General features: G+C 31.1%; 1 protein-coding gene across 4 annotated transcripts in view; it reads left to right on the plus strand.

Annotated features, from left to right (window-relative positions):
* Window positions 1-1,489: 1,489 nt before the first annotated feature.
* LOC107437058 (dynamin-1) overlaps window positions 1,490-26,873 on the plus strand; it is a 43,973-nt gene continuing 18,589 nt past the window's right edge. For all 4 annotated transcript variants that reach the window (XR_015433213.1, XR_015433214.1, XM_087161778.1 and 1 more), the window contains exons 1-8: window positions 1,490-1,678; window positions 8,240-8,311; window positions 10,713-10,878; window positions 15,387-15,463; window positions 17,288-17,434; window positions 21,483-21,686; window positions 23,134-23,229; window positions 24,264-24,366. Coding sequence is in view for 2 of the 4 variants with exons in the window: in XM_087161778.1 (XP_087017904.1) it covers window positions 1,672-1,678; window positions 8,240-8,311; window positions 10,713-10,878; window positions 15,387-15,463; window positions 17,288-17,434; window positions 21,483-21,686; window positions 23,134-23,229; window positions 24,264-24,366 (872 nt within the window). In the remaining 2 variants the exon portion in view is untranslated. The remainder of the gene's footprint in view (window positions 1,679-8,239; window positions 8,312-10,712; window positions 10,879-15,386; window positions 15,464-17,287; window positions 17,435-21,482; window positions 21,687-23,133; window positions 23,230-24,263; window positions 24,367-26,873) is intronic.

A 26,873-nucleotide genomic window follows, 5' to 3' on the forward strand; every position in this document is an offset into this window, starting at 1 on the left:
GCATGGCAGCCCAATTCTCTTCTCTGCGCCAAAATCCCACCTCCGAGTAGTTGAAACAATATGCAACTCTAGCCTCCGAGCAGCAATGGGGCTCCCACGCTGGACTCCAATTCATATCCTTCACAAAGAAGCTGGCACCACCTCAATATCGCACAGACTCCTTTTAGCAGCAAAAAAATTCTACCTCCACCACTGTTTCCTTGGATCTCACTCCCCAATGAATCGCCTTTTGCATAAATTCCATTCTTTTTCTCAAGTTTCAGGACATCTTCAACCAAAAAGGCATAAGTAAATACAATATCATTCCCTTCCACATTCCAGTTTTCCTAACAGATCTCCCGAACCTCTGTCTTTATGTACATGATCTTCCATATCAAACTACGAAAAATCCCAACGAAATCCTCGCTCTCTATCACGAAACCCTCCACACCCTTTGGAAAGATTTAACCATCCTGGCTACCGATGCCTCGAAATCCAATACGAACACAGGTATTGCCGCTATTAATTCAAGGAACAACATGTGTTATATCTCTCAAATCCATCCTATTAACTCAGTTTTTACCGGAGAAGTTTTAGCGATTTGGTTAGCAATCACAAAATTCACCACCCTAGTATCTTGATTACGTTATTTTATCGGACAGTAAGTCCGCAATCACTGCCTTCATCTCGGCTACCCATAAATCCCCTCACAGAATCCTCCTCTTACAAAAACAGATCGTTTCAGCAAGTGCAAGAGTGAAATCTCTTACGATCGCCTGGACACCAGCACACGTTGGCAATCCCCCCCCCAACGAAACCGCGCATAAACTGGCCAAACAAGCCACCAATGCCCCTCTAGCCTTCCCTTTTATCTCCCATGAAGACTTGTCATATTCAGCATGTTTAGACTCAAACCACGAACTCAATAACCTCTGGATCAACTCAAAACACCACAAACGTTTACCCTTTGATTACCCTGTTAATAAAACTTCCCTCAATCAACTCCCAAACCGAAAATACGACATCTTAATCTCGCGTCTCGAAAGCAACGCAATCCAACTTAAAGCAATATATGCAAAAATAAGGCTCGTGGACTCCCCTTTGTATGATCATTGTCAGTCTGCTGAATCTGCTAACCACCTCCTCTTTGAATGCAAAAGGTTCGAACCTTCCCACTTTCCCTTCATCGTCTGCTTAGCTATGACTAACATTATAGTCTTCTAAAAAACTTAGTGGTTTTTTTTTAAATTTTAACTAGACGATTCTAGTTTCCAGTCTACAAATCCCTAATTAAATACAGTAACAAATTTTTAATTTCATTGTTGTAAGCCTCTCTGATCCCTTCGGATATTGTTTTTTTTGTTAAGAGTTTTACTTTGTTAAATGTGTGTCTCCAAAAGTATTCGAACCACCAAATTTTAGATTTTAAATTCTCAGAAAAGTGAACATCTTTGCACTTTCACTTTTTCATCATCATCAACAACAACAACAACTCAACTCAATTCCCCTTACAGTACAGAGGATAAATGGGAAGAGCACAGTTCCTCACTTCACTCAACCAATCCTCTCCCTCACCATCACAAGTCCTCTTCTTCATCCAACCCAAGAATCCTCCTCTTCATCAAACTCAGGAACCGAAGAGTCCTTCTCTTTTCTAGGAGGTGAAAGTTTATCTCTAGTGTAATAAATAGGATGTCTGGTAAGAAAAAATATTTTTTATTTTAAATCGTTATTTCTGACGCGCTCTGCAAGAATGTAGAATTGAAGCTTAACAAGACAAACTTTTCAAGATTTTTCTAAATTGAAAAATTAATCGTCTTAAATATTATAACATTATCAAATATTTTATTATATCTGATGACAAAAGAAAATCTTTTATTAACTTTGAATAATGTTGCATAATTATATAGATATGAAGACGCACCTTTTTAAGAAACCTAATTCGTTTTTTTCCCCACCTCTCGAATATAATCTTAAACAATAATTATTTCAAGAGTTTCGTAATTGTATTGAATTTGGAATACGAGATTAATTTACGTATTTAATTTTAAATTGATGAATTTGTCCGGTTTCTTGATTTGACTAGTAACTCTGATTATTCTTTTTCTCCCTTAAGCAATAAAAAAATAGAAAATTGTCCAAATTCAATCACTTGTTAATAATCTAGTATCTGAAACTTTAAAATTTCTCGATTCTGTTCCTTTCTGGAGATCTTTTGCTACCCTAGTCACTTTAAAATTTGTTACCTAGATTTTCGAAATTTGTAAAAGGGGGCGAGACCCTATATAATTTTTTTTAGAAGTTGCTTTCCTGACATTTTGCAATTATCTTTGAAATATAATTACCTTTTTCAATTTTTTGGTTTCTAATATTTTGATTTATATTCTGAATAAATTGTATTAATATTGCCTTCAAAATCAATAAAATACTAAATTTCTTACTGTAAAGTTTTTTTTTTCATCAAGAAAATCCTAAACTTTCAAAACAAAATGAAAATTTACAAGAGTTTTGTAAATTGGGTAAAATTCTGGAATCATTACCAAATGGCAGTTTCCAAATTAGTACTGTCTCGGGAAAATAGGTTTTTTCTTATCAATGTAGGCTTCATGATTTCAAGTTTTTCCAGTGATTCTTTACATCGGAACTAGTATTGAAAACTGTAATATATATTATTTTATAAAATCTACATAGTAAAACAAATTTGTAAATTTTCGTTAGAATTGGTTTTAATTTGCAAACGTTATCGGGTATTAGAGTATGAAAATCTTTGTTTGAAAAAGAAGTCTACAACTAATGAGTGTTAATCTTAATTTATTTTGCTTTTTTCCGAATTTTCTTTTGTAAGTTTACAGTAAGGTTATCGAAACACATTTTTAAATTCACTCTTAAATTATTGACTCTCTTATTTTATTTTTAACTTCGAATGCTAACTTCAAATCTAGGAGTCTGTTTAAAAATGACGAGTCCTTCATGAATTATTTTTTCCTGAAAACGTTCCCTTTACAAACTATTTGATCCATACGATTTGATACTATCTGTCGAAATCCTGCTAAAAGTATTTTTCAAATTTCTTTTACCGAAGAAAAGTTTTGAGTAGCTTGCACTTGAATTAAAAGCTTCGATTTTACACAATACGGGAATAATATCACTGGTTTCATAATGAATCCAACTGAAAAGTAATATTGACAGAAACAAAAATATTTAATAACATTTAAAAAAATTAAGGATTTGTAAACAAAATAAATGGCCGTCAGCAGCCGAAATACAAAATATTATAAGATCTATCTTAACAGAGAAAAACCACCCTTACGCAGCGGCCCCTCTTCATTTACTCTTTTACTTTCAGTTGGGACGTACTAATTTTAATTGGGTCGTAATCAACTCAAACTTTAGCAGTGATCCCTTATCAATAAACTATTGAGAATTGATTGGAATCTGAAACAAACTAATATTTTAAATATTTCCATGAAATTATTAAACTTTTCTGAAATCTCAAATTTGGCAACTTATTTCCATATAAATTGAAGCAATTAAAATCTGTGAATAATTCTGTAACTTTATAATAAAAAATAAATAAATATCATTCACTTTTCCTTTTCACAAAACTGTGGCTATTTTCGGATTGACCACTTGCGTTGTTTAGCAAGGTGAATTCTTTCCTTAAATGGCAAAACGTAACATTTTTCATGAATAGCTGTTAAAAACTCGCAAGTCTTGTAATTTCATAAAAGCATTATTTATTTTAATGACAAAAAGACTTAGTTAAACACTGTAATGAAGGTTCATTATAAGAAATACTTATTCCTCGTGCATGAAATAAATGGTTAATTCTTTTTGTTTTGGAATTGAGATATTGTCAAAAGATTATATTTATAATAAAAAATAAATAAGCCACTTAGCCATTTAATAATACAGCATTAAGCACCAGTTTTTTTCTGCGTTAAAGGTAAAATCTCACAAGCACTGTTCACTTCCAAACAAAAACTTTTCAAATTTGCGCTTATTTAGATCTAAGAGAAACAATTATTCATCATTGAAATATCTTTAATCTAAAAAAATCCAATTCTTTATAAATTTTTAAACATGAATGAAAAAAAATTCAAACTGCCTTATTTTTATTGAATATTTTAGTACAAATGTAATCCCGGTAATATAAGATTTTTTTAGTAACTATTAGACTGCTTTTTTTATGATTAAAAAATACCGAAAAATTCTAAAAAACAGATATAACCCTAAGGATGAGGATAAATTGTACACAGATAAATTATTAAAATTATAATATATTTTTCAAATTGATCTATATTTTTCTCTATGTTGAACCGAGCTGTTTTCATAACCTCCATCTTTTTCATTATCACTATGTATTTTTGCTTGTAAATAAAGCGTTAGAAAAAACACCATATAAAATGGGGCAGCTGTCACCATATAAAATGGGGCAGGGTCAGAAAAAATATAAAATGGGACACCTGTGTCCCACCTGCGTCAAAGGATAAGAATTATGAATTAAAAGGCCTCACTAACTGCATTTTTCGAAAGTAAAATTTCGTACGAAATCTGTTTTTGTTGTCCGTAAAAAAGACTTTGAAATATTTTAAAATAATCTCTTCGTAAATCAACAATATAAATTTGGCGTCACATCTTCACAAATTACGTTGTACAGCGTAAAGTGAAAACGAAAATACATATAATTCTATTCGATAGATATTGAATCTGAGTTCTAAATTAACTAGAGCATATTTATAAAATCTTGTTTAGATAACGTTAAAAAATTTTATTAATTCCGTATCGTGTTTTTTCTTAAATTCGGCCCTTATCGGTAGGATGCTCCTATTTTTCTTTCCCGCAAAATCCTAAAAATGAGGATTCATTTTACACAGAAAAATTTTTAAAATATATATTTCAAATTAATCCTTATTTTTCTCTGTTGAGCCCAGCTGTTTTCCTATTCTCCTTCATCTTTTTTTATCTTACATTTTAAACTCCACTCTGTGGAGGACTAATAGATTTATTGTTCTTTAAGCTTTATATTTGGTTAGGGACTTATGTACTCAGTCACTAGTTATTGTATCACTGACCGCAGTTGGTTACCTGAGCCATTTTCTTAGTGTTTCTAAGTAAATGATCTTCCTAAATTTATTTTAGAATGATTACTGCAGAAAATTTTTAGAATGTTGTGGAAACGCTAGTTCGCTATTTCACTATAGTTATTTTTACCTCTATTTTAATGTTACTTTTTTATTCCAATAAACAGTATGGCTGCGAAAAAATGTACATGAAATATTTTTATTCTAATCTTAGATTAATATCTATGTTCAAACAAAATAAGTGATAAAAAGTTCATTTTATTTTCCTTCTAATAACATGTATCGAGCTATGAAAGTTTTTATTAAGTCAGTTATTTTCAAAGGTTAGATCAAATTTTCTGGAAATTTCATTTATACCAACCATGAGCTCATATGCAAAGTTTTATTTGATGTTCAGATGCTAGTTGTTTTTTTCCCCCCAAATTATTGTCAAAAAAAAAAGGACTAACTACGTGCAAAAGATATAAATTAATATCTGAATAAGGAAGAAAATTTTTTCATAATGTGACACCTGTATTTGTGTAAATTGCAGTAAAGCTAGAATTGGAAACAGCAAAGCCCGCTTGTCAGATAAAACAAAACTCTGAAAAGAAGAAAAAGATTATTGTTTAAAATCCCAACAAACTACTAGTTATGATTTAAATCAATAATTCACTGCAATTTATCTCGAAAATGATTTGTAAAAATTTTAAAGTGTTTTTCTTTACATTAATAATATGCTGTATGATTATATGTCATGATATGTGTATATTTTTAAACTCCAGCTTTGGGGCAATCTTTCAAAATGTATACAGGGGGATTCAGTTCAGCGATTGCAAACTTAAGCGTAAGACACATCATAGGAAACAAAATCTCATAGTATCTCGTGACCAGGTACGCCGGTAGGAGCGCTTTCCCATTATGAGTCGACTATTCATGCCCATTTGAAGCGGTACTCTTATCTGAATTGTCTTAGTTTCATGTTTTATAATTATAGTCAAAATAAGCCCGAAATAGGTGTTTTTAAGTTATTCACTCATTTTGCGAACTAATTGGTGAGCTTTGCAAGTTGGTTTTCAAATCAATAACTAAAGATGAAACAGCTAAATCTGAACCTATTTGAGTACAGTTTTTGATAATTATTAAAAAACAAAGTTTAATTTAGTTTAAAAAAAGTAATATTTCGAATGCGCATGAACAGCTCGTCTATAACGGGTAAGTGCCACTAGTGGCGTAGGATGACATTTGTATACCGATGATCTTAATTCTTTTTAGCCTTCCAATTTCTTTTACATCAGAATGGATGAGAGAACAGGGAAAGACACAGTAAAGTAACAAGTCCGTATCTTCCTTAGAATTACATAGGGTCAAAGGAAGGCTGAACCATCTTTACTGTTCGTCTTCGACATATATTTTTCCCTTTTTCTTTACTTAGTATTGCTTTTTCGCTGTAATTGTAATAAGGCTTTTTTATGATAAAAATTTAATTAGTAGTATTTGCTTGCTTACTATTTGCGCATTAAAAAAGCTTGGGAAAGATAGAACTTAAAATATATATTCGAATTCATTATGCGCAATTTGATCTAATTTTAGACGCTTATGTTTCTTCTATTTTTTTTGTTTATTTGGTATATTAATAGAAATATAAGGGAATACTAGCAGTTTTTAAAGAGTGTCTGGAATATGTATGAGGAGTTAAGAGTTCAATTTTGGGGGTCTATAATTTTTGTGGCAGAATTAGATTCTTAAAAAAAAAAAAATTTAAGCTTAAAACTTATTTTAATTTGAAACTACATATATATGAACTATAGGTCGAAAATTTCCTGCTTTTTTCACTCTTATTTGATTGTTACAGTAATAGGATGAGTCATTTACTGTGATAACGACCGGAACAGGTCCGTTCCTAACGCTGTATCTGTTTAGAAAATTATTACGGCTCCTTCGAATTTAGAAAAAAAGAAATAATTTTCGAGTTAGATGAAGCCCATCTAATATCTAATGCCTCTGCTCCAAAAATGTATTAAGTTAACACTTAATTAAAATGTTTCCCGGGAATTATTCCACTTTTAGAAGCTACACTTATTTTATGTTAGTAAAATTATGTTAATGGTATGGTTATTACATTTATTTATGCTAATAGAATTCCGACGAATTTGTATTTAGATAAAATTTATAATAAAATTATGTAATAAAATCTATAATAAAATTTAAATTAAAATTATTTATAATGCTTATTTTGAAACATCAATACACTAAGAAATTTTAGTGTTTCTCAAAATCAAAAATAATGGTAACTACTTAACACCCCAGAGGCGTAGTGAAACGTCATATGTAACTCTTGGATTTAGATGTTGCTCTACACCAAGATTCAAGGATGTTCTGTTATACCACTTGGTGTAAAGTTTCTGCAACCATTTTTTTATGCGGTACACTCAAATTTATAATTTACAGTATGATATGATATACATAGGAGTCAAGAAAGCTATTTTTACGTTACAGTATAAAGAAAGGATTATTAATTTAGGATGCAGGAACGCAAAATATCTTATATTAAAATTAAATTGTTAATTTAACATACATTTAGGACAGTGAGAGAGTATTAATATGGAGACAAAACTAAAGCGGATAGAAATCGAAAATTATTTAATAAAATTTATAGTTTTATGTGAATTTTCTTATGAAAGTGAAATTATCTTAATTATACTACTAAAAACATGCATGCTTTTTATCAGAGGTAACTACTGTTTCTGCGGAATGTTTGAGAGAGCTCGTATTGTAAGCAAACTACTGACGTCATTTGACAGTTTCTAATCTTACGCCTATATTGGTGAAAATAATTTTTAAAGACAACTGATCTTAGGGTAAGCTTTCTGGTTTATTGGTGTTAAGATTTAACAACACTTATTAAATTGTGCATGAGCTCTTAATTTAGTTTTAATTTGAAATGACATACAATTTTTAGAGTTTTTCATCACTGAATTTGGATAGCTAATGCATTATAGTTTTTAAGTGTATATATGTAAAGTACATTAAATCTTTTGTTTTTGACGTATGCCTGTTTTAGGCAGTAGAGGTGCTATTGTTCTTGTTCTTCAGTGGCGCCATCTATGACCAAGAATTAAACCTTTTAATTCTCAAATGTGAATTTTTCGTTTTATTTTGCTCTTCTTTTTTTAATTGTTCTGTTTCCTCTGCAGATTCAAATGCGGAACCTTCGTCTAGTTCTGAGTTCTTCGACGCTTCGACTGGCGAAGAAGTTGAAAAGAAAGGTAATTATTTACTTAAGTTAACATTCAAGCACTGAAGAAGGTTCTTGTTTATATAACTGAAACTATAGTATGACAATTTATGTACTTTCATTTGTGCTTTATATACATTGTTGCTTTATATACAAGTTGGTTTTTGCTTAAATATACATTTGTTATAAGCAAACATATACTACCATTTCCTTTATATATACATTTTTCATTTGTAGAACACTTTGTGTCTACGCATTAATGGATTTTAGTCGTGATTTCAGTAAACCTAAACTGGCCTTAATTTTCGCAAAAAATAGTTTTTATTTTTACGTTCGTCATGTAAATTCCAAGCTCTCTATAGTATGTGTCATTTGTTTGAAATACTTTTAAATTGCTTAAACCATTGCTTAATAGTAAGCATAACGCTTAACGTAAGCATAACGCTTACTATTTTAATATTTTTAGGAAATTAAAAATAGTCACAAAACATTTTAACAAGAAAATAATCTTTTAGAAAAGAATTACGCTTAAAAATAAGAGCTTGCGATGGTCTTGTTAGAAACCAAAATTTATATTATACTCGAGTAATAGTATACTGAGGTGGCGAAAATGCACTTAAAAAATAGTTAAATATTTTCGAATAATTTTTAAAAAGCTTCTTGCAAACTTATTAAAAAAAATTTTAATTGTACTAGCAGCCATTTTAGTGTTGGTCTAGTAGTGTGATGTTAATAATAAAATTGTATCAACTAACTGTACTACACTTATTTCCTTTCGGTTTAAAAGTGCCAAAATATTAACTTGTCTAAACATGATAAAGGAAATAGAGTTTGGAATTCAATTTCGGCTAACGTGACGTCCTTGACTGATAATGAGTTTCAGTTGTCGTTCCGATTGTAACAAAATTGCTCAAATCGTATCAAATGCTTCTGTGTTCGGGTTCAATAAAAGTTTGAATTGTTTCCTGACCACTGCAAGAAAAATTTAGTACCCAAATGCGTTTAACACTATTCTGATAAAATCCCAATAAATATAGCTCCATTTGATTGAACTCCAAATGAATTTAGCTCTATTCTAAATTTCAACTTAAATGTTGTGCAAGTTGCAATGCAATTTATAACAGTTTCCCTAATAGTGCAAGCAAAAATAATTACTATTTTATCACGAACAGGAATTTTATCCTTTTTGATTCGAAAGGCTGAACTTTATTGCGATCATTTGTATACAGACTGTTCATTACCAAAATTTAATCTGTACGAACAACTTAACTTAAGTGATCCAGGGCTTTCTCTAACCTAACAAAAGAAAAAATAATAATTATCCTTTACGCTGCATAACATTTAATTTCGACGTCAGAAAACGTGAAACCGTTACTTTGCCTACGAAAGAATTACAAAATCACATTTAGTAGTTTGTTTTTAATTGTTATTTTAATATTATGAGCATTAATATATTCATAATTACGCCATTTTATATATTTGAGCTTTTCGAGTTTTATTGTTAAAGCGAGTAATTTTTATATTTTTGTAAATAGAACTATGAAATAAAGCAAATTTGTGTATCGTAAATTGTTTTATGGAATAATTAAGAACGCTGACATTATTAACTAATTCTGATTTGAAGTGTAAATTGAATAATGATTTTGACATATTTAAAAACCTAAACTAAGTAAGGAGAAGCTTTTGTACAGATGGTTAAATTCAGACTTGGAATGCCTGACTGGGTTTTTATGTCTTAGAGAACGATATTGTGCCTATTGAAATTATTCAATGCAATAAAATAATTACTTTTAAATCTAAAAATATTTGTTTCACTTTATCTTTAAAAAAAATTTCTTTGATTTTATTATTATACTGGAGGTAAAGATGTATAAGTAATTAAGAACTACTACTTACAAAAATATTAATTACTTAGGTTTTAAATTCTAATGCGTTTTTTTGAAACTAAATTGAGACACTAATAACTTTTATAAGTGATCAATCATAATTTTTATTTTAAATCAAATATTGCATTCCATAAATTTAACTTTTCCAGACATAACCATGACTAATGGCAAAGCGTAACAGAGTGCTATAACCATTGCTTAAATTGAAATAACAGATACAAAATTGCTTTTGTTAACTATTTATAATAAAACGAGACAGCCCCTATGTGTAACAGTTAGTTACGATTGTAGTTCAGCCTTGGGCAAGCTAACAGACACAAAGTTGAAACGAAGAATATAATTTTTAAAAAAAGTTTTTATAATTTTTGAGAGACCTAAAACTATACTACTGTAATTAGCTTCTATCTACGTCGAAAATTATCCTTTTTTTCAAAAGTGATGCTTCTCACATTTTACCTTTTTAAATTTTGACAAAATCATTCTCGTCATTTTCATCTACATATAAAACTTAAATTTTTTAATACTATTTTAAATATCTCCTCATAGGTACAAAACAGAAGGGAGCTATTGATCTGATAGACGTTGCGAATAATCTTCGAACCAAACTTGCGGCCTGTGGTCATAGTCTTAATAATGTGTCTCTACCGCAAATTGTCGTCGTTGGTGGTCAGAGCAGTGGCAAGAGCAGCACCGTTGAAAGCTTCGTCGCAAGGTTGGTAGATTTTCATACAGGGTTATTTAAAAATATGGACAAAGTTTATAAATTTGTATTTAATACAAGATAAATTAGACATAAATAATTAACATACTAATGAGAAGAGGACTCAAAGTTCTGTTTACCTTGGGAGGTGATGGTTGCGTAAACTGCCACTAAGGTGGTGGTAGGGTAAACCTTGTAGTTGTAGGACGTATTGGGTAATCTTTCCCGTGCAACAAAAGGCAAAGACCGGGACACATTGAACTTTTATAATGTATGTTAAGAAAACTTTCAAACTTGAACATGATTTTTCGAGGCTCATTTGCAAAGGAAAATAAAAAAAAAGCTACATTTTTAAGTATTTTTCACTTGTAACAAAGCTATAATTTTAAACTGCTATAAAGAATTATCTAAGTTTTAAATAAATAAATATTTTAAATAATACAATAAATAAGCATATTTCATAAATATATATATTTTAAATAAATATTTCAAGTGTTATTAAAAAAAAATTAAAAATGGCCTATTTGGCGAAATTTTTTCTGATGGGATGAGAATTAGCAAAATCACTGCCTTATTCTTAGTTTTTGCAAATTCTTAGATCATGCAGAAATTGAAATAAGTTTTTATACATTGAAAATTTAGACCACAAATGCTTCATTCTTCTCAAAACCATTTTATTAAAACCTTTTTGCCATATTAACGTTTTGCGCCAGTTTGAGAATAAATATAAGGCTCTGACTAAAGATAGACAAAACTTGACCTAACAATCATGAACAACTAATGCAAACTCGTAGCAGTTATGAAATAGCATAGGGGAGAGTGGGGTCAATTGTAACATTTTTTACTTAACTATTTTTAACTAACAAGAAATCCAATATATTATTAGTATTAATTGACAGACGAGTAAAGTAGACTATCCTCTACTAAAAAAAAATACCTTATTTTAAATGTTATTATATTAGTTATTAACAATTTTTGACAGTCGTGCACTTGTTACAATTGTCCCCACTTACGGGGTCAATTGTAACAGTTCATAAATTCAACTAAAACATAGTTAATTATACATATTATCATAGTTGTGATATATTTTTTTATTGATCAAAATAGTAGTGATATTTTAGGAGTAAAAATAATAATGAACAGAGACCTAAAGGATTAAACTTTTAATTTTACGGGGTTAAAAATTTTAATTTATGCTGTGAAAGGTGACAAATAAAATAATGCACATGCAACATAATATAAATGATATAGGAAACTATTGGTGGTTCTTAAAGAGTTAAGTAATGGTTTGTAAACATAAGATTATTTATTTTCAGCTGTTACAATCGTCCCTTTACTTATTGTTACAATCGTCCCCAAGACTCTATTTTAGCTTCATCTGTTAAAAACAATGCTAGTTAATTAAGAAAACTAATCTTTTTTTTTTGAAATGTTAATTAAGGTGTCGCTTAATAATTTTTATTTGTTTAAACAAAATTACTTTGTTACAATATAATATTCTAATACCAAAAAAAAGTACTTACGCAGCGTGAAAATATCTTTCGCGATATAACTCTTTCAAAAGTGCATAAAAATTATTGCCAGCAGGGGTGTACATGTAGATGTATTAAATACACCTTGTGCGCCACCTAGGAACCAAATCTAGAACCCGACACTCGAAATTTTTGCTCTGTTACAATCGCACCCTGTTACCCCACTCTCCCCTACTATTCACAAAAAGCATTATTTCATGCGACGATAAAAACTTCGAGAAACAAATGAAGCAACCATAGTCTTTAAGAGTCATCATAATTTCAGATTTTTGTCAGAATTTCAAAATAACTATTTTTTGATAGGGGTGCTGTTGCTTTCTTCAGATAAACCACAAAGTTTTGTTATATTAGTATATTCGTGACTAGTTATGGACATGTACTCGCTTCCATGGAGCATTGTTGCTTTTCAGAATTATGCTTTTTCAAAGTTAGTGAAAAATTCTAGTTTTGGCGTTTTTCTGCCAGTAAAATCTTGGTAAAACAGCATCCCAATATTTTTTTTTCTGAATATTAAAACTTTCTATTAGGATAAGTTCTATGACACAATTTTTGAATTTATCAATGCTTTAAGTTGATATAACCATTCGCAAACTTCAAAAAAATGTAAAATCTGCAATTTTTTTTTCTTGCTTTTCTCAAAACATCATCGTTCAAAAGACTAATATCATCTTGTAGGTAAATGTATCTACTAACACATGGGAAAACATCAATGGGATTCCCTATTGTCAAGAAAAATTTTTTTTAATTTTGCATATAAATGCTTTGTAAATATCACACCCATCCTCCTTTTTGAGATGGTAAAGATTGATTTTTTCCCCTTCAAAATATGCTAAATAGTTTTCATATATATTCAATATGCTATATTCAATATGCTAAATAGTTTTCATAAGAACTCTATGTGTAATGAAGAGATATAATTATGGAAGGAATTATTCGTTTGCTGAAACATTTAATCTTCATGTCATCGTTTTTGTTAACAATCATTTCACCAGGAACCTATATGTTGTTCAATGGAATAGTCCTATGAAAAAAATGTCACATATAACGGTAAATGGTTAAAAACGCTATATTATCTCTGAACTGCACAGCCTTTATAAACAATGCGTAAGGACATAAACTTTTCCTTCAAAAGATATTTAGCTTTCCAAAACCACAAAATGAATCTTTGCTTGACATATTTAACTTTCGAAAAACAGCAAGACTGATCAAACATTCTGCATGCAATTGAAACGGATATACAGAAAAATATCAAAACATTTTGTCCAGAAGATCGATAAATAGAGTTCAGCATTGCATTCTAAATTTGAAAAGGAAAATAAAAAGATCTAAAATACATCAGGAAAGTACTAATTTTTATAATTGAAGAAAAAACAGGAATGTTCCCAAAGTAATAATATCCATTTTCAGTAATACGAGGGTTGTAAATTAAATAGTGGCAACTTAACCTTTAAACTCACAGAAGGATGGGCATGCGCAAATTAGATATGGGAGCTGTTGTCGATGTGTAGAGTGCAAAAAAAAGTCGATTAGCTTAGAAGGGTAGTTGTTGTGTGGCGTTAAAGTGAGGACTTTCGTTTCCATCGCTCTAAAGCATGTTTTCAAAAGGTGATCAGCGGTCGTGGCTTACAATCGAGGTTGCCCGTGGCAAAAATGCAACAGAATGCTATCGAGGATTAGTGGAAGCCTTTGGAGCAAATGCTTTACCATATAGGACAGTAGCACGATGGATTCAAGCATCTCGTCTTTTTTCGTCATTAAGCCTTTTCACAACATGCTTTAGAGCGATGGAAACGAAACTCCTCACTTTAACGCCACGCAACAACTACCCTTCTAAGCAAATCGACTGTTTTTTGCACTCTACACATCGACAACAGCGCCACCTCACCGCACCCATACCCTATTTACGCATGCGATCCCTTTTGTGAGTTTCAAGGTTAAGTTGCCACTATTTAATTTACAACCCTCGTATAAGTGATTTCAGTTTTAATTAGGTCAGATTGCCATTTTATTTGATAATATGTGGTGTCCTGAAGAAATATCTGAAACAGTGATGTGAAGGAAAAATGTATTAGATTTGAGCAAAAGGAAAGATTTTAATACAGAATGATTACTGAAAAAAAGGGAAGAAATCATCCAGAGTCAAAAAATTTCCTTGTTCCATTAAATGCCTGTTTTCAGACTCTCTGAATTTAATTTAGAACTATAACTATGTTACTGGAAGAAATGATAGAAAAATAAGCGATAGAAAATAGTTTAACACACAGATAAGTAACAGTATATATTTTGCTGTTCATTTCGGATAGCACTTTATACTAATACATTACTTTGAAAACTTGCTTTTTCAGTTTTTCTATGGCACAACGCATCGGTGTTTTTCCTCCACAACTATCTTTTAATTACAGATATTATCTTTATTTTACCTTATTTTGAAGGGACAGTCAAAAACAGAATTTCTCACCAACTTTGGCTGAGATCTTTTGGCTCTGAAAATCAACAATGCCGCATGGAAACTAAAGTATGCCCATAATTAAGCATCGATATATTAATAATATAGAAAAACAAAAGTTCGGGGGTGTTGCTTTCTTTAGATAAGCCTCTTAAGACGTGCTTATATTTCACTTTCAAAGAAATTACCCCGAACTTTGAAATTTTCAACAGGGGAGGGAAAAATGTTTAGGCTCTTACTTTCACAATATTCACTTTTCATAACCTACTTTAAGACAAAAACAAAGTCAATAAAAAAAATAATAAAACTATCACACATTGTTTGAAGTTCAACATAAAGGCTCTTAATGACTAGTTTTACGCAATACCTATCCAAGCAGTGGTTGAAAATTTTCTCTTTTTATTAGTATAAGTGTAAAATGTTCATGTTAACTTGTATTACATTAAAGACAAACTTTCCTAGTTATTTCATTTTCAGTTAGACTTTTTAAATTAAAAAAGATCAGCTTTATAGCAATTTTGAAAATTGTAATCTTGTTTTAGACAGTTTTTACCTCGGGGAACTGGTACTGTTACCAGAAGACCAACCATCATACAGATGACCCCAAATCAACATGAAGGTAATCTTCTGTTTAATTTTCTTAATTTAGTTATAATACAATAAAAAATATTTTGTCGCGCATTTTTTTTTCTTTTTTGATGGAGAGAGTAGGATACCTTAATTTTTTTTTAATTAGAATAAAAATATATTTCTTTGTGTATGGGTGATTCTCACGAAACATGACAATTCGGACCAAAAAATTTCTTCAAATTTAAAGTCTTCAAAATAATCTGAAATTTTTTTGTATACTTCTTTAGCTACACTTATTAATATCTTATAGACAGCAGTGTAGTTTATTGACATTTGCTCGAGAAAAAAAAATAAAATAGAAATTCACCAAATCTTGAATGCCAGTAAAATGACATATTACCTTAGAAGTTTAAAAAACAGTCATTTTAAGTTAAAGACTTAAGTTGAGTTGCTTACTATTATGTTAGATGGACCATAAATTGCTTAAATTCTTTTTATCAACTGTAGAAAGAAACAAAAAAATTTTTGTTGCTGATATGTACAGAATAAAATTGTGTATAATAATCAATCATTAAATAAGTAAATAACTTTGATTACATCCAAGCATATTACAATCCAACATAAACTTGGTATTAGGTTAATATTTGCTTTCCCTCTTTACAGTATTAGTAGTTAAAAAGAGTTTCTGGTAACACTTCAATATCCTGGCATTCATAAGCCAGGAAAATGACAGCCAGTATAATGACAAATTCGCCATTGTATAGCATATAACTTTACTTTAATTTAATATTTTGGCCGAAGACGTATATATTCTGCAGAAAACAACAGTATTTCTCAAAATAACTCAGATAAATCTATGTAGTTTCTGTTATTAATGATTTCAAAAAGCCAGGAAAATGACAGCATAAAAACCTACTCACCTTGAAAAATTTTTTGAAGTAGATTTTGAGCCAGAAAATTGGTTCTTTATTCATGCAACAAGACATGTTCCGATAGGAGGGTATCTAATCAATCTATTAGCATATGATATTGATTCCTGGCACTATCTATTTTGTTTATAAATCACTAAATAAAAGTAGCCAGGAAAATGACAGATTTTCATGGGACAAGCAAATTATTGACAGAAAAAATTATTTTGAACGAAGTTTTAGTAAACAATACCCTCTGCGTATATTCTAGAAATGCTTACATAGGATAAGATAAAAAAAATTAGATTTTGAAAAACGTATGGGAAGTTTTGAAGCCAGTTATTATTGGAAATATTGTTTGGGACATGCCAGGAAAATGACATTTTGATATTCAATTAAATTTTTTAAGTTTTACAAAACAGTCAAAGCTAGTGCAAAGTCATTTAAAAATGCTAACAGCAATGCTATTTATTTTTTTTTTTAAAAAGTTCTTTTAGTATTATAGTATTAGATCTTGGAGCAAGGGACAGTGAATATCATGTTTCGTGAGAATCACCCATATAGTATAAGATTGTTTATAAAAATGTTAGTTTAAAGACAATTAAGCTACAAGATTAATATCGCTTACTATAAATATTTAGAGAAATAATTTTTGTTTTATTCAGTTACGTGAAATTGTCATTTTATTCCGCTTTTTTTTCAATGATCTAGTTGTTCTTTAGTAAAATATCTTACTGTTGAAGCGAACTGCGAAAGCAGTTTTGTGGGTTCACGAACTGAGCAGGGCATGTGGATGCAGTGCCCTAGATATAGACATCTTAATCTTGTTATCTATTTTTACGAAACTAAAATGAGGAATTATAACGTAGTATATAAATCATGGGAGGAATTCAGAGAATATATTTGAAATGAAAGTAAAATCAACAGTGTATCTAATTTTCTTTTCTTTCTTTACTTATCTTCAGAGTATGTAGTCTTTTCTCACAAGCCAGAAGTCCGATTTACTGACTTCAAGAAAGTAAGAGAGGAGATTGAAACAGAGACTCGAAGGTATCCAGGACCTACTGGATTCACGTCAGATCCCATAATCATGCAAATATACTCTCCTCGAGGTTAGTATAACAATGAGTTCGTAGTTTCTGTTTAAAAAAAATTAGAAGGCATTCTGTTCTTGAGAGATACAATTCCGTAGTAATCACCCTTATTTATGTTTTAAAAACTTTTAGTTTATCTGCTATAGTTTGTTATATCTGCTTAAACTTTAGTTATATCTGCAATAGATTACAAACTAATATTTAAAGAGACAACTAATAGTACAGACTATAATATTTAGTCGTCAGATTAACATCGAAATCTGGCTATTCACTATTTAAAAAGGCAGGGCTGAAAACATTAAAATGTATCGTTGGAGCAAACAGAGAAATTCTAAGGAGATTATGAACACAAATTTTATAAGCCAATCGGACATTGTTCAACGAGAACTTTAGTTGGACGTAGGCTTAAAATCAGATGGTTTGATTGTGTGGATGAGGATTTTAAAATACTAAGAATTACTAACTGGAAAACGCTCCGAAAGAAAAGAGCGGAAAGGTGCTTGCCCACAAAGGGCTGTCATCTCAATAGAAGAATAATCTAACATTGTTTTTTACCCGACCTTTTTCAATAGTAATTGTCGTACACTGTACATCGTGCTTCAAATAAATTAAATTAACCGACCTGCCCTTAATAGGGCATGTGGCGTAATTTTTTAAATTCACAATTTAAGAAATATAAAGTTTCACAACATAATAAGCAATGATACAAATTACAACAAATAGGCAATGATACAATCAAATAAGTTACACAATAATTCACCACTAAAAGTGGGTTGGCGGCAATTGCAAAATTAAATCCGTAGTGAATAAACCATAGAAAAGTAAAATTCTGCAAGGGGATAAAACACCAGTGTAAGGCAACCAAGTATAAAAGATTATTTTAAAAATGAGAAAAAAAAAGTTAAAAGGTGTTGAGATTGATAAATCTAAGGGAGCAATAAAATAAAGTAAATTGTAAAATCAAAAGCCAAAAGGGATTGCAAAATCAGAACAAGCTAAAATCAAAAGGACTTGTAAAATCTAAAATAGTTAAAATCAATTAGAGAATTAGTTAAAAATAAGAGAAGCCAAAAGGTCAAAATAAAAACAATTAAAATAAAAAAAGGGATGCTAAGAACAAGAAAATTTGTTATGATTCAAAGTTAAAACAGCCTAAAAAGTGCAAAAGTGGAGTTAAAACAATCACAACATCAAACCTAAACTGAGTAGACAATTAAAATTCAGCAGGATAAAACGTGATAAAAACAACGAGACACCCGAATAAAATGAGATATTGGTAAAACCTAAGTGGACAAGATAAGTGATTAAGTGTTTGGAGCAGGCAGGTTCTGATGCTAGGTGGTTATATTTGCCAGCACCTCTTCAAGCGTGGTTTTGATGATTGTTTTGATTTTATTCCTGCAGGTCCTGCAGGCAAAACCCACACTGATGTTGGGTTTTACCTTCAAGTTGATCTCCACGAAGTGTCTGGAAATGGGCGCAGTCAAATACGAGGTGGTCTATTGTCTGTTCAATTTTGGCAATAATTGCAGTTAGGAGTATTGTTAAATAACTTGTGTTTGTGTATCTCAAATACCCCGTGGCCAGTTAAAAATTGATTTAGATAAGAGTCAGCCTGTAGGTGTTTTATTGAAGGGTCTTTGAAAAGTTTCAATGTCTGCCGGCCTCTATCAGAACTCTGCCACTCTAATTTCCACTGTTTCATATTATGAACTTTTAGAAAGGTTTTGATCTAGGCCGGTTGTAGTTGGGACCTCAATATTGACTTGACCGATGCTGATGGCCTGTTTGACTGCCTGATCCGCCTCCTCATTGCCTCTAATCTCGCAATTTGCTTTTGCCCAATGGCATTTGATGTTTTGTCTCCACAGTGATTTCGTGCCTTCGATGATGGCAAGTTTAAGAGTCAGGGTCGCCAAGAACCTGCAATGAGGAGAGCGAGTCAGTGTATATTGCAGCATGTGGATAGACCCTCTCTACAAGCGCCAAGAGAGCATGTTTAATGGCCATCAACTCGGCTATAAAAATGCTTCAATTGTCAGAGACTCGGGTGGAAGTTGCCTTAACAATGTCTCCATTTTTCTTCACAATTACACCATATCTAGTTCTGTATTTATTCATTAGTCTGTATTATTCATTTGTGCTAAATTCTTCATCGGCAACCCCCATCTTAGAGCCATCTGTAAAAATTTCAATACCTGTGCCTGTTGGATTCGTTCTCCCCCCGGGCACCGCATTGTAATTGGCGAGATGGATCCGGGATGGAGGGATGACTATAGGAGTAGATGTGAGAGTTAAGATAATGGATGGATCTAGGTCAGATAACCTCCAGTCACACTTTATTCTTTTGATGGTGATTTCTTTGATTTTAAGATGAATAGGTTTTACGCCAGCCAGTATCTGGAGAGCTTCTGTACTCGTAGTTTAGAATGCCGTGGTTCAAACTGGGTGAAATCGATGTTAAAATAATTAAAGACTGTGTTATTAAGTATCAACCACAAAATGGGACCTAGTGATGAGCCCTGCGGCACTTTCACTGAGAGGAGAGATGTTGCTTAAAATTGCATTTGCTATCTTCATCAATGAAAATAACCTTTATCACTCAAGAAGTTGAAAATAATTTTCACAAGATTGTCTGGAAGAGAGTTCGTTTATTTCTTTAAATTTCTCCAGTTTGCGTTGTTAATATACAGAGCCAGCCCAATACTATATTTGTCCTCAGTTTTGGCTTGTTCTACAAATTCTACGCAGTGCGTGAAATAGAGACCCTAGCTCCTCAAATGTATATCTAATTTTGTTGTAGAAACAATTTCATTTAACAATAATTGACTTTTGCACTGCTTTAGTAATAATCTTAACAGCGAGTTGTCATATCTATGAATGGATATGTCCTAGATCAGTAGTTCCCAATCTGAGGGCGATAATACTCGGATGGGCAAACAATGATGAGTATTCAGAAGAAAAAATTTGCAATTACGAATAAGAATTAAAGCCAGCGAATCTCTTCTCATCAGGGTCCCGTCAATATATCCTGTAAAAAGATTAGTTCGGTCGTCCAGCTTCTCACAAAACAAAGTAGGTTAGGCATTCGCTTCAAAGGAGACCTACGCTTAAATCTGACGAACATAAAGCCTGTTATTACTTTAACTGAAATCAATCAAGCACAATACAGTCATTAAAAAGGTAAAAATCAACAAGTGAGTTTTTCAATTTTCGGGTCTTATTTCTCACATTTTAGTTTAAATTTTCAAGTTTTCCAGATTACATTAAATTTTTTAAGCTTTTTTTAATTCTTGTATCAATATCGCTTCAAACATCACTTCTTTTTTATATAAAAAAAATTAAAATAGATAAACATTAAGTTTCTGAAGATTGTTTCATTATTTACATTTTGATTGAAATTAAAATTTGGTATAATTAGCATATATTAATTTATTGATGCTCACTTTCAACATTGTATGTTTTTTTTAAATCAAAAAGGACGATAAATGTCAGCCAACTTTTAGAGGGGGGCGGTGGGCAACAAATGGAAGGAAACCATTGTCCTAGATGTACCAATCCACGAAGGCGTATCTACTGTTTTATCTTTCAAACATTATAGCAAGCAGAGGGCTAAGCCCACTAGTATTTTTGACATAAAACTTTTTGATGTATAACAGTCATAAGCCATCGATTCCTTTTGAGTGTCCACAAAATACGATCACAATGAGTTATTCATTGTATCTGCTTAAAGTATAAAAAATTCTGTGGCATTAAACAGGATTAAAAGGAAATGCCAGCTGCGAAGAACTGCGTAAGCATTTTCGTGGGTCGATGAGCATCAGCGAGCAGGGTATTTAGATGTAATCCCCTAGATATAAACATCCTAGTGGTCTACCATACGTGTCAATAAAAGTTAACATAAGGGTGCGGAATTGATTCTGAATACGTGTATAAATGAATAAAAAATAAATTTTCAACTTTTGCCATTGTGAAAATATTTTTCTAATTTTAGTGTCAGAATTATTCATTATATTTTTGCTTATTTGTATGAATGACACTGATTAAAAAGATTTCTTTTTGTTAGTTTTAAAATTAACTGTAGTGGATTTGCCTGGTTTGATCAAGAACGTTCCAGACGGGGATGACCGTAGTAACATCCAGGAAGTACGAAAGATGGTCCTGAAATACATTGAGCCCAAGGAAGCGCTCATTCTTGCCATCATTCCTGCCACTCAGGATTTTCTAACTTGTGATTCCCTTGAAATAGCAAGGGAAGCGGATCCTAAGAGTAAGTCAGTTTTAACAATAAAAGGGTGCTCTGTAATAACCACCTTTTAACATACATGTTTAGTTTAAAAAATTCAACCAGTTATAAGGAAATGTTAATTTACAAATATGCGAAATATAATGACTAGTGATCCATGGAAAGACATTTGTACTCTCCTCCTGGTATTTACTGAAAGACGTTCAATATGTGTTCAGTTTTGGTCACTCAACGCGTCACCGTGCTTGCAATGTATCTGCTTAAGACTGTTGTTTTTTGTATTGTAATAGCCTTGCGCCTTAACCAGGTTTGAAATTTTATCCGGAAGATATCTTTCATTTATGATACTGGAAGAAACTAGACAAAACGGTAGAAACAGAACGAAGTGGAAGAAAATAAAAATGACCAATAAAATGTTTTGATAGTTTGTTATAAGCATAGCCTAAATTTAAAGATATTAAATTAAATACAGTGAGTGACATTTAAGTCTTTCATGCCTACTTTATTTAAAATAATAACCACTTTTATGTTATTAAGATTAATACAGAGTATTAAAATTTATATATTTAAATAAAATTATACATTATTATTTATAAGTTAGACTATTCAAACTTATCAGTATTTGATAATGAAAATTATTGTTATCTGTAATTGTAAACTCAATATAAGATTTGTATAAGTGTTTATTGTATGTAAATTGTTAATTTATTAATATTAGTATAATTTAATTATATTTAAACAGCTCTTTATATAATTTTTAAAATCAGATTTTATTGTAAAAGATATGAAAATTAGATTTTTACTCATTTACATATAATATTGATTAGTCATCAATTTCTTAGGAAATAAGAAATTTATTTTTCTTTCCAGTTACTGCTCTTTTCCTATTTATTTAAAAATGATAGCATTAATTATCAAGCTGTTTTTAATATATTTTAAACTTTATTGCAATTATAAATTGTTTTAATGTCTATCATTTCATTTTGAAAAGAGTTTCTTTCACTTAAGCTAAAAGAAACGCGAACATTTTCTTTGCAATGTTTTTAAGCGTTAAGTTATAAATTGTGATTATATTATCAAATTTATTACCTCTTATATTTAAGTTACTATTACAAAGCAATGATACTTCATGTATGGGACATTTTATGTCGGTTAGGCCAAATTTCGATTTTAAGGTACTTGAACAACCCAAGTACTGAAAAGTGTCAGATTTATAAGATCAAAATTTATAAAATTAAAATTCTTAAACTTTTACCTTACGCTAATATTGTACCTTCTGCGAATTGTTGCAATATTCCACATTGCAGGATGTAATGAAACTAACTCTACTTCGCAAACTTTCATTTTTAGTAACCTGTTCTACTAAATTATATTTTTAAAAAAATTTTAAACGAATTCTTTAAAAAATTTAATTATACATAAGTTGTTTTTGTTTTTTATGTATATATATGAAAAGAGTAATAATTTTTAGGGGAAAGGACCATTGGAGTTGTAACTAAACTTGATAGACCTAATGATGGTGATTACAAGAGTGTTTTGGAAAATAGAAAAATATATCTACAGAAAGGTAGGAGGTGATTTGAAATTCAGAAGTGCCAGTATTTGTTAATGAGTATTTTAAAAAATTTCATTTGTTTAAAATTTAATTAAGTCTAACTTACCTATCAACTAATAAACTTTCCGAAGAAGATTCCAAAAAGTAGTCAAAAGAAAATTTAATTACTATTGGCAGAAATATACTCTCTATTTCATAAGGTCTTATAGATTCCATTGTATGATAATAAACATTCAGAAATATGTTTAGTTTATTTAGATGAGGTTTTTTATAAATTTTATTTTGTAACCCTCGTTGAATAGCCAATCAAATTTTGAGTACACAACTACCTCTATGTTCATCTGCGTAGCCTTATGATTTTGAACACAGAAAACTAGGGATCAAGCATTGGGAGAAATTTGGCTTTGTGGGGAAAGTTTTGCTGGAACTAATCCGCATTTGTGTTTACACGGAGGGGAAATTTACGAAAACTTTCCATGGTTAGCCCTCACGGCAAGGAGACTTTAACCCATTATCAATGAAGATATTTTTTCATCAGCACTGTAGTTGGTGAGATGTTATTTAGATATTGTATTGATCCAGATCATTTTAAGTTAATTTTTTAATTTCAAGAAATCAATAAAATTCATAAATTTTGAGTGAGATCTATGCCCTTTATAAAAATGACATTTCACGCAAAAAGCGTTAATGTCAGCAGTTGTGTAGTTACAGAATATTTAATTTATTTAAAAAACGTAAATGCGATCATTATGTTAACGAATATCTTATGCAACAGGGTTCTGCATAAAAAAAATTGGGTTCATTAGCGAACCATTCAAAAATTTTGTAGTAAAAATGGATCTTATACAAAATATATTATCGCAAAAAGAGACCTTTTATAATTAAATTAGATTTCTCACACATATATAGCTTATTTTATAAAATATCTGTAAAAGTCCTTGGAACTTTATGACCAGTTTTTATTAACGTTATTATGAAAAGTAAGCTGAAATAACTAAACTAATAAAACTTTTTTAAAGGCTTACGTTTTAATATTTTCTTTGCAGGATATGTTGGTGTGGTGAATAGAAATGACACTGAAGACGAAATAGACTTGGAGGAGATACTTCAGAACGAGAGAGCATTTTTTGAAAATCACCCAGCTTTCAAGTAAATAGTTTCTTTGAGCAAGTTTAATTTTGTTACCAAATAAACCTCTTGCCAAGCGAAAGAAGACACTCTTAATAGCGTCGAAAATAAAACAGCGATAACAACAATGCCGATCGGAGTTAATTATGCGAAAGTAATTCGCCGAACATTGTCAATCTAACCGAACCGATATCTCAGAAAAGAATTGGGCTAAGAAGAATACATTTAAACAAGAACAACGCGCAGTTGTATGATTTTTTAGGAACATAAAGTAAGCATAATGCGTAGGCATAACATTTAAACAAGAACAACGCGCAGTAGTATGATTTTTAGGAACATAAAGTAAGCATAATGCAGGAGGTTAAGTCTAATTGTAAAAATATTTATGGAAGTCTTGTCTAGTACAAATGATGCAAGTTCTGCAACTTTTGAACTAGTGATCAGATCTTCACTTTCGAAAGCTTTATCTTAATGGTTCGAGGGTGCAACCTGATACGATAATTAATTAGTGGAGACGCTACTTTAAGTTACGAAATCAGAACACAAAAAAGTACTTTCTCTCAATAAACACCTTTTTTTCTTTTCGACAGATTCGGATTTCTGGCTCTCAGCAGATAGCCGTAACCAAATATCCAAATAGTTTGGTCAGGAGAGCTATCAAAAGTTAGGACAAATTAATGTTAATTTTACTTTTTGCATATTTCGTCATATCTTAAGAGCTTTTTCACTAAAATAAGGAATATTATGTGCAAAATACTACTTTTAATAGATATTTAATACGTTTTATTTTATTTAATAACAGTAGAAAAAGTTTTGAATTGCAAGGTTCGCAATATTTTACATCATTTTAAAAAATGCAATTTTAAATGGCAAAATAAAAAATTTGAAAGAAATTGATAAGTTCCTGAAAAATAGTTTTGAAAAAGCCAATTTTTAAAAATTTTATTTCTCAGTAATAATTCGGCCAATTTCACTAAGGCTTTGTATTTTACCTTTTGAAAATTACATACTTAGTAATCTAAAAAATTGTATACCTTTACAATTCTGAAATTTTTTATTAAATAAAATAATAAATATTTACTGAAAGTTATATTTTGTATGGTATTATCTTTTGGATAAACTAATTTTATAATTGTGAACAAAGAAAATTTTCAATTCGCTTAAAGTTCTTGATGCGGTGAAATATGCAACACTTACAATTAACATTAAAAGGTCCTAACTTAGTATCGTTTCCTGACCAAACTAATGGGATCATATTCTTAGATTGTGGCTACCCCCTATATTTCGAGGGTCGGAAATCCGAATCCGTAAAAAAAAGGTGCCTAGTATTGTAATATATTATTATAATATATTATTGTAACTTAATATTGTCTTATCTAACTAATTAGCGTATTTAAGGTCACTCTGTCGAACCATTAACATTAAGTCTTCGTGCTTGAAAATCCAAACATTAAATCAAAACTCATTCAGGGTGGGTTTTTTTCCTTCTATATTTCACGTTGGTGTATACAAGGATCATCAACCATGGTTATATTCTATCAAACCATTAATAAGTCAAATCAGGCCCATTAAAATAAAATAAAAAATTTTTTGCTCTGAATCGATTTTGGATATTTTCGGATTAACGCTTAACAAAACTTGTCAACGTCAGTTTATCTCGAATTTGGGTTGGTAAAATTTTATTTCAAGAATATAATAACAAATACACTCTATAACAAACAAATCGACGCTCGATCAGGCTGGAATGATGTCGACTGGGGACGTATAGTCTTTAGCGACGAATCCCGCTTCCAACTGTGTCCTGACGATCATCGAAGAAGTGTTTGGAGACGCATAGGGCAGAGGGAGAATCCTGCCTTCACTATTGCACGCCACACTGGCCCTCAACAAGGCATTGTGGTTTGGGATGCCATTTCCTTTGGCAGCCGGACCCCTTTGGTCGTCATTAGAGGTACACTTACTGCACAGCGGTACGTCGACGACATCCTAAGACCTGTTTTCCTACCGTTCCTTTTGCAGCGCCCTGGGCTGGTTTTTCAGCAGGACAATGCCAGACCACATACGGCACGTGTTGCTACGAACTGTCTGAAAGCTTGTCAAACTCTTCCTTGGCCTGCCAGATCACCAGATCTCTCTCCCATCGAGCATGTCTGGGATATGATGGGAAGGCGATTGCATCGGGCACGGAATGTTGATGACCTCGTTCGACAATTGGATCGAATTCAGCAGGAAATACCGCAAGAGACCACCCGGGAGCTTTATCGGTCTATGCCACGCCGTGTGGCAACTTGTATCCAGGCCGGAGGCGGGTCAACACCTTATTGAACTTGTTACTGTAACTCTGCAATAAATTATTCAATTGTTCTGAAATTTCAATCATTTACTATTCTGTACATTGTCTTCCTATCCACCAATTTTCGATTCAATCAGGCAACTCCTTCTTGGTGCGTCGATTTTTTTGTTATAGAGTGTATATGTAATTTATGCCTGCTTGTTTTCTGCAAGAATTTTAATGCTTTTCAATGAAT

This window comes from Parasteatoda tepidariorum, chromosome 1 (assembly GCF_982258835.1).
Source record: "Parasteatoda tepidariorum strain Cologne lab strain chromosome 1, Ptep-v5.0, whole genome shotgun sequence".
Taxonomy (NCBI): domain Eukaryota; kingdom Metazoa; phylum Arthropoda; class Arachnida; order Araneae; family Theridiidae; genus Parasteatoda; species Parasteatoda tepidariorum.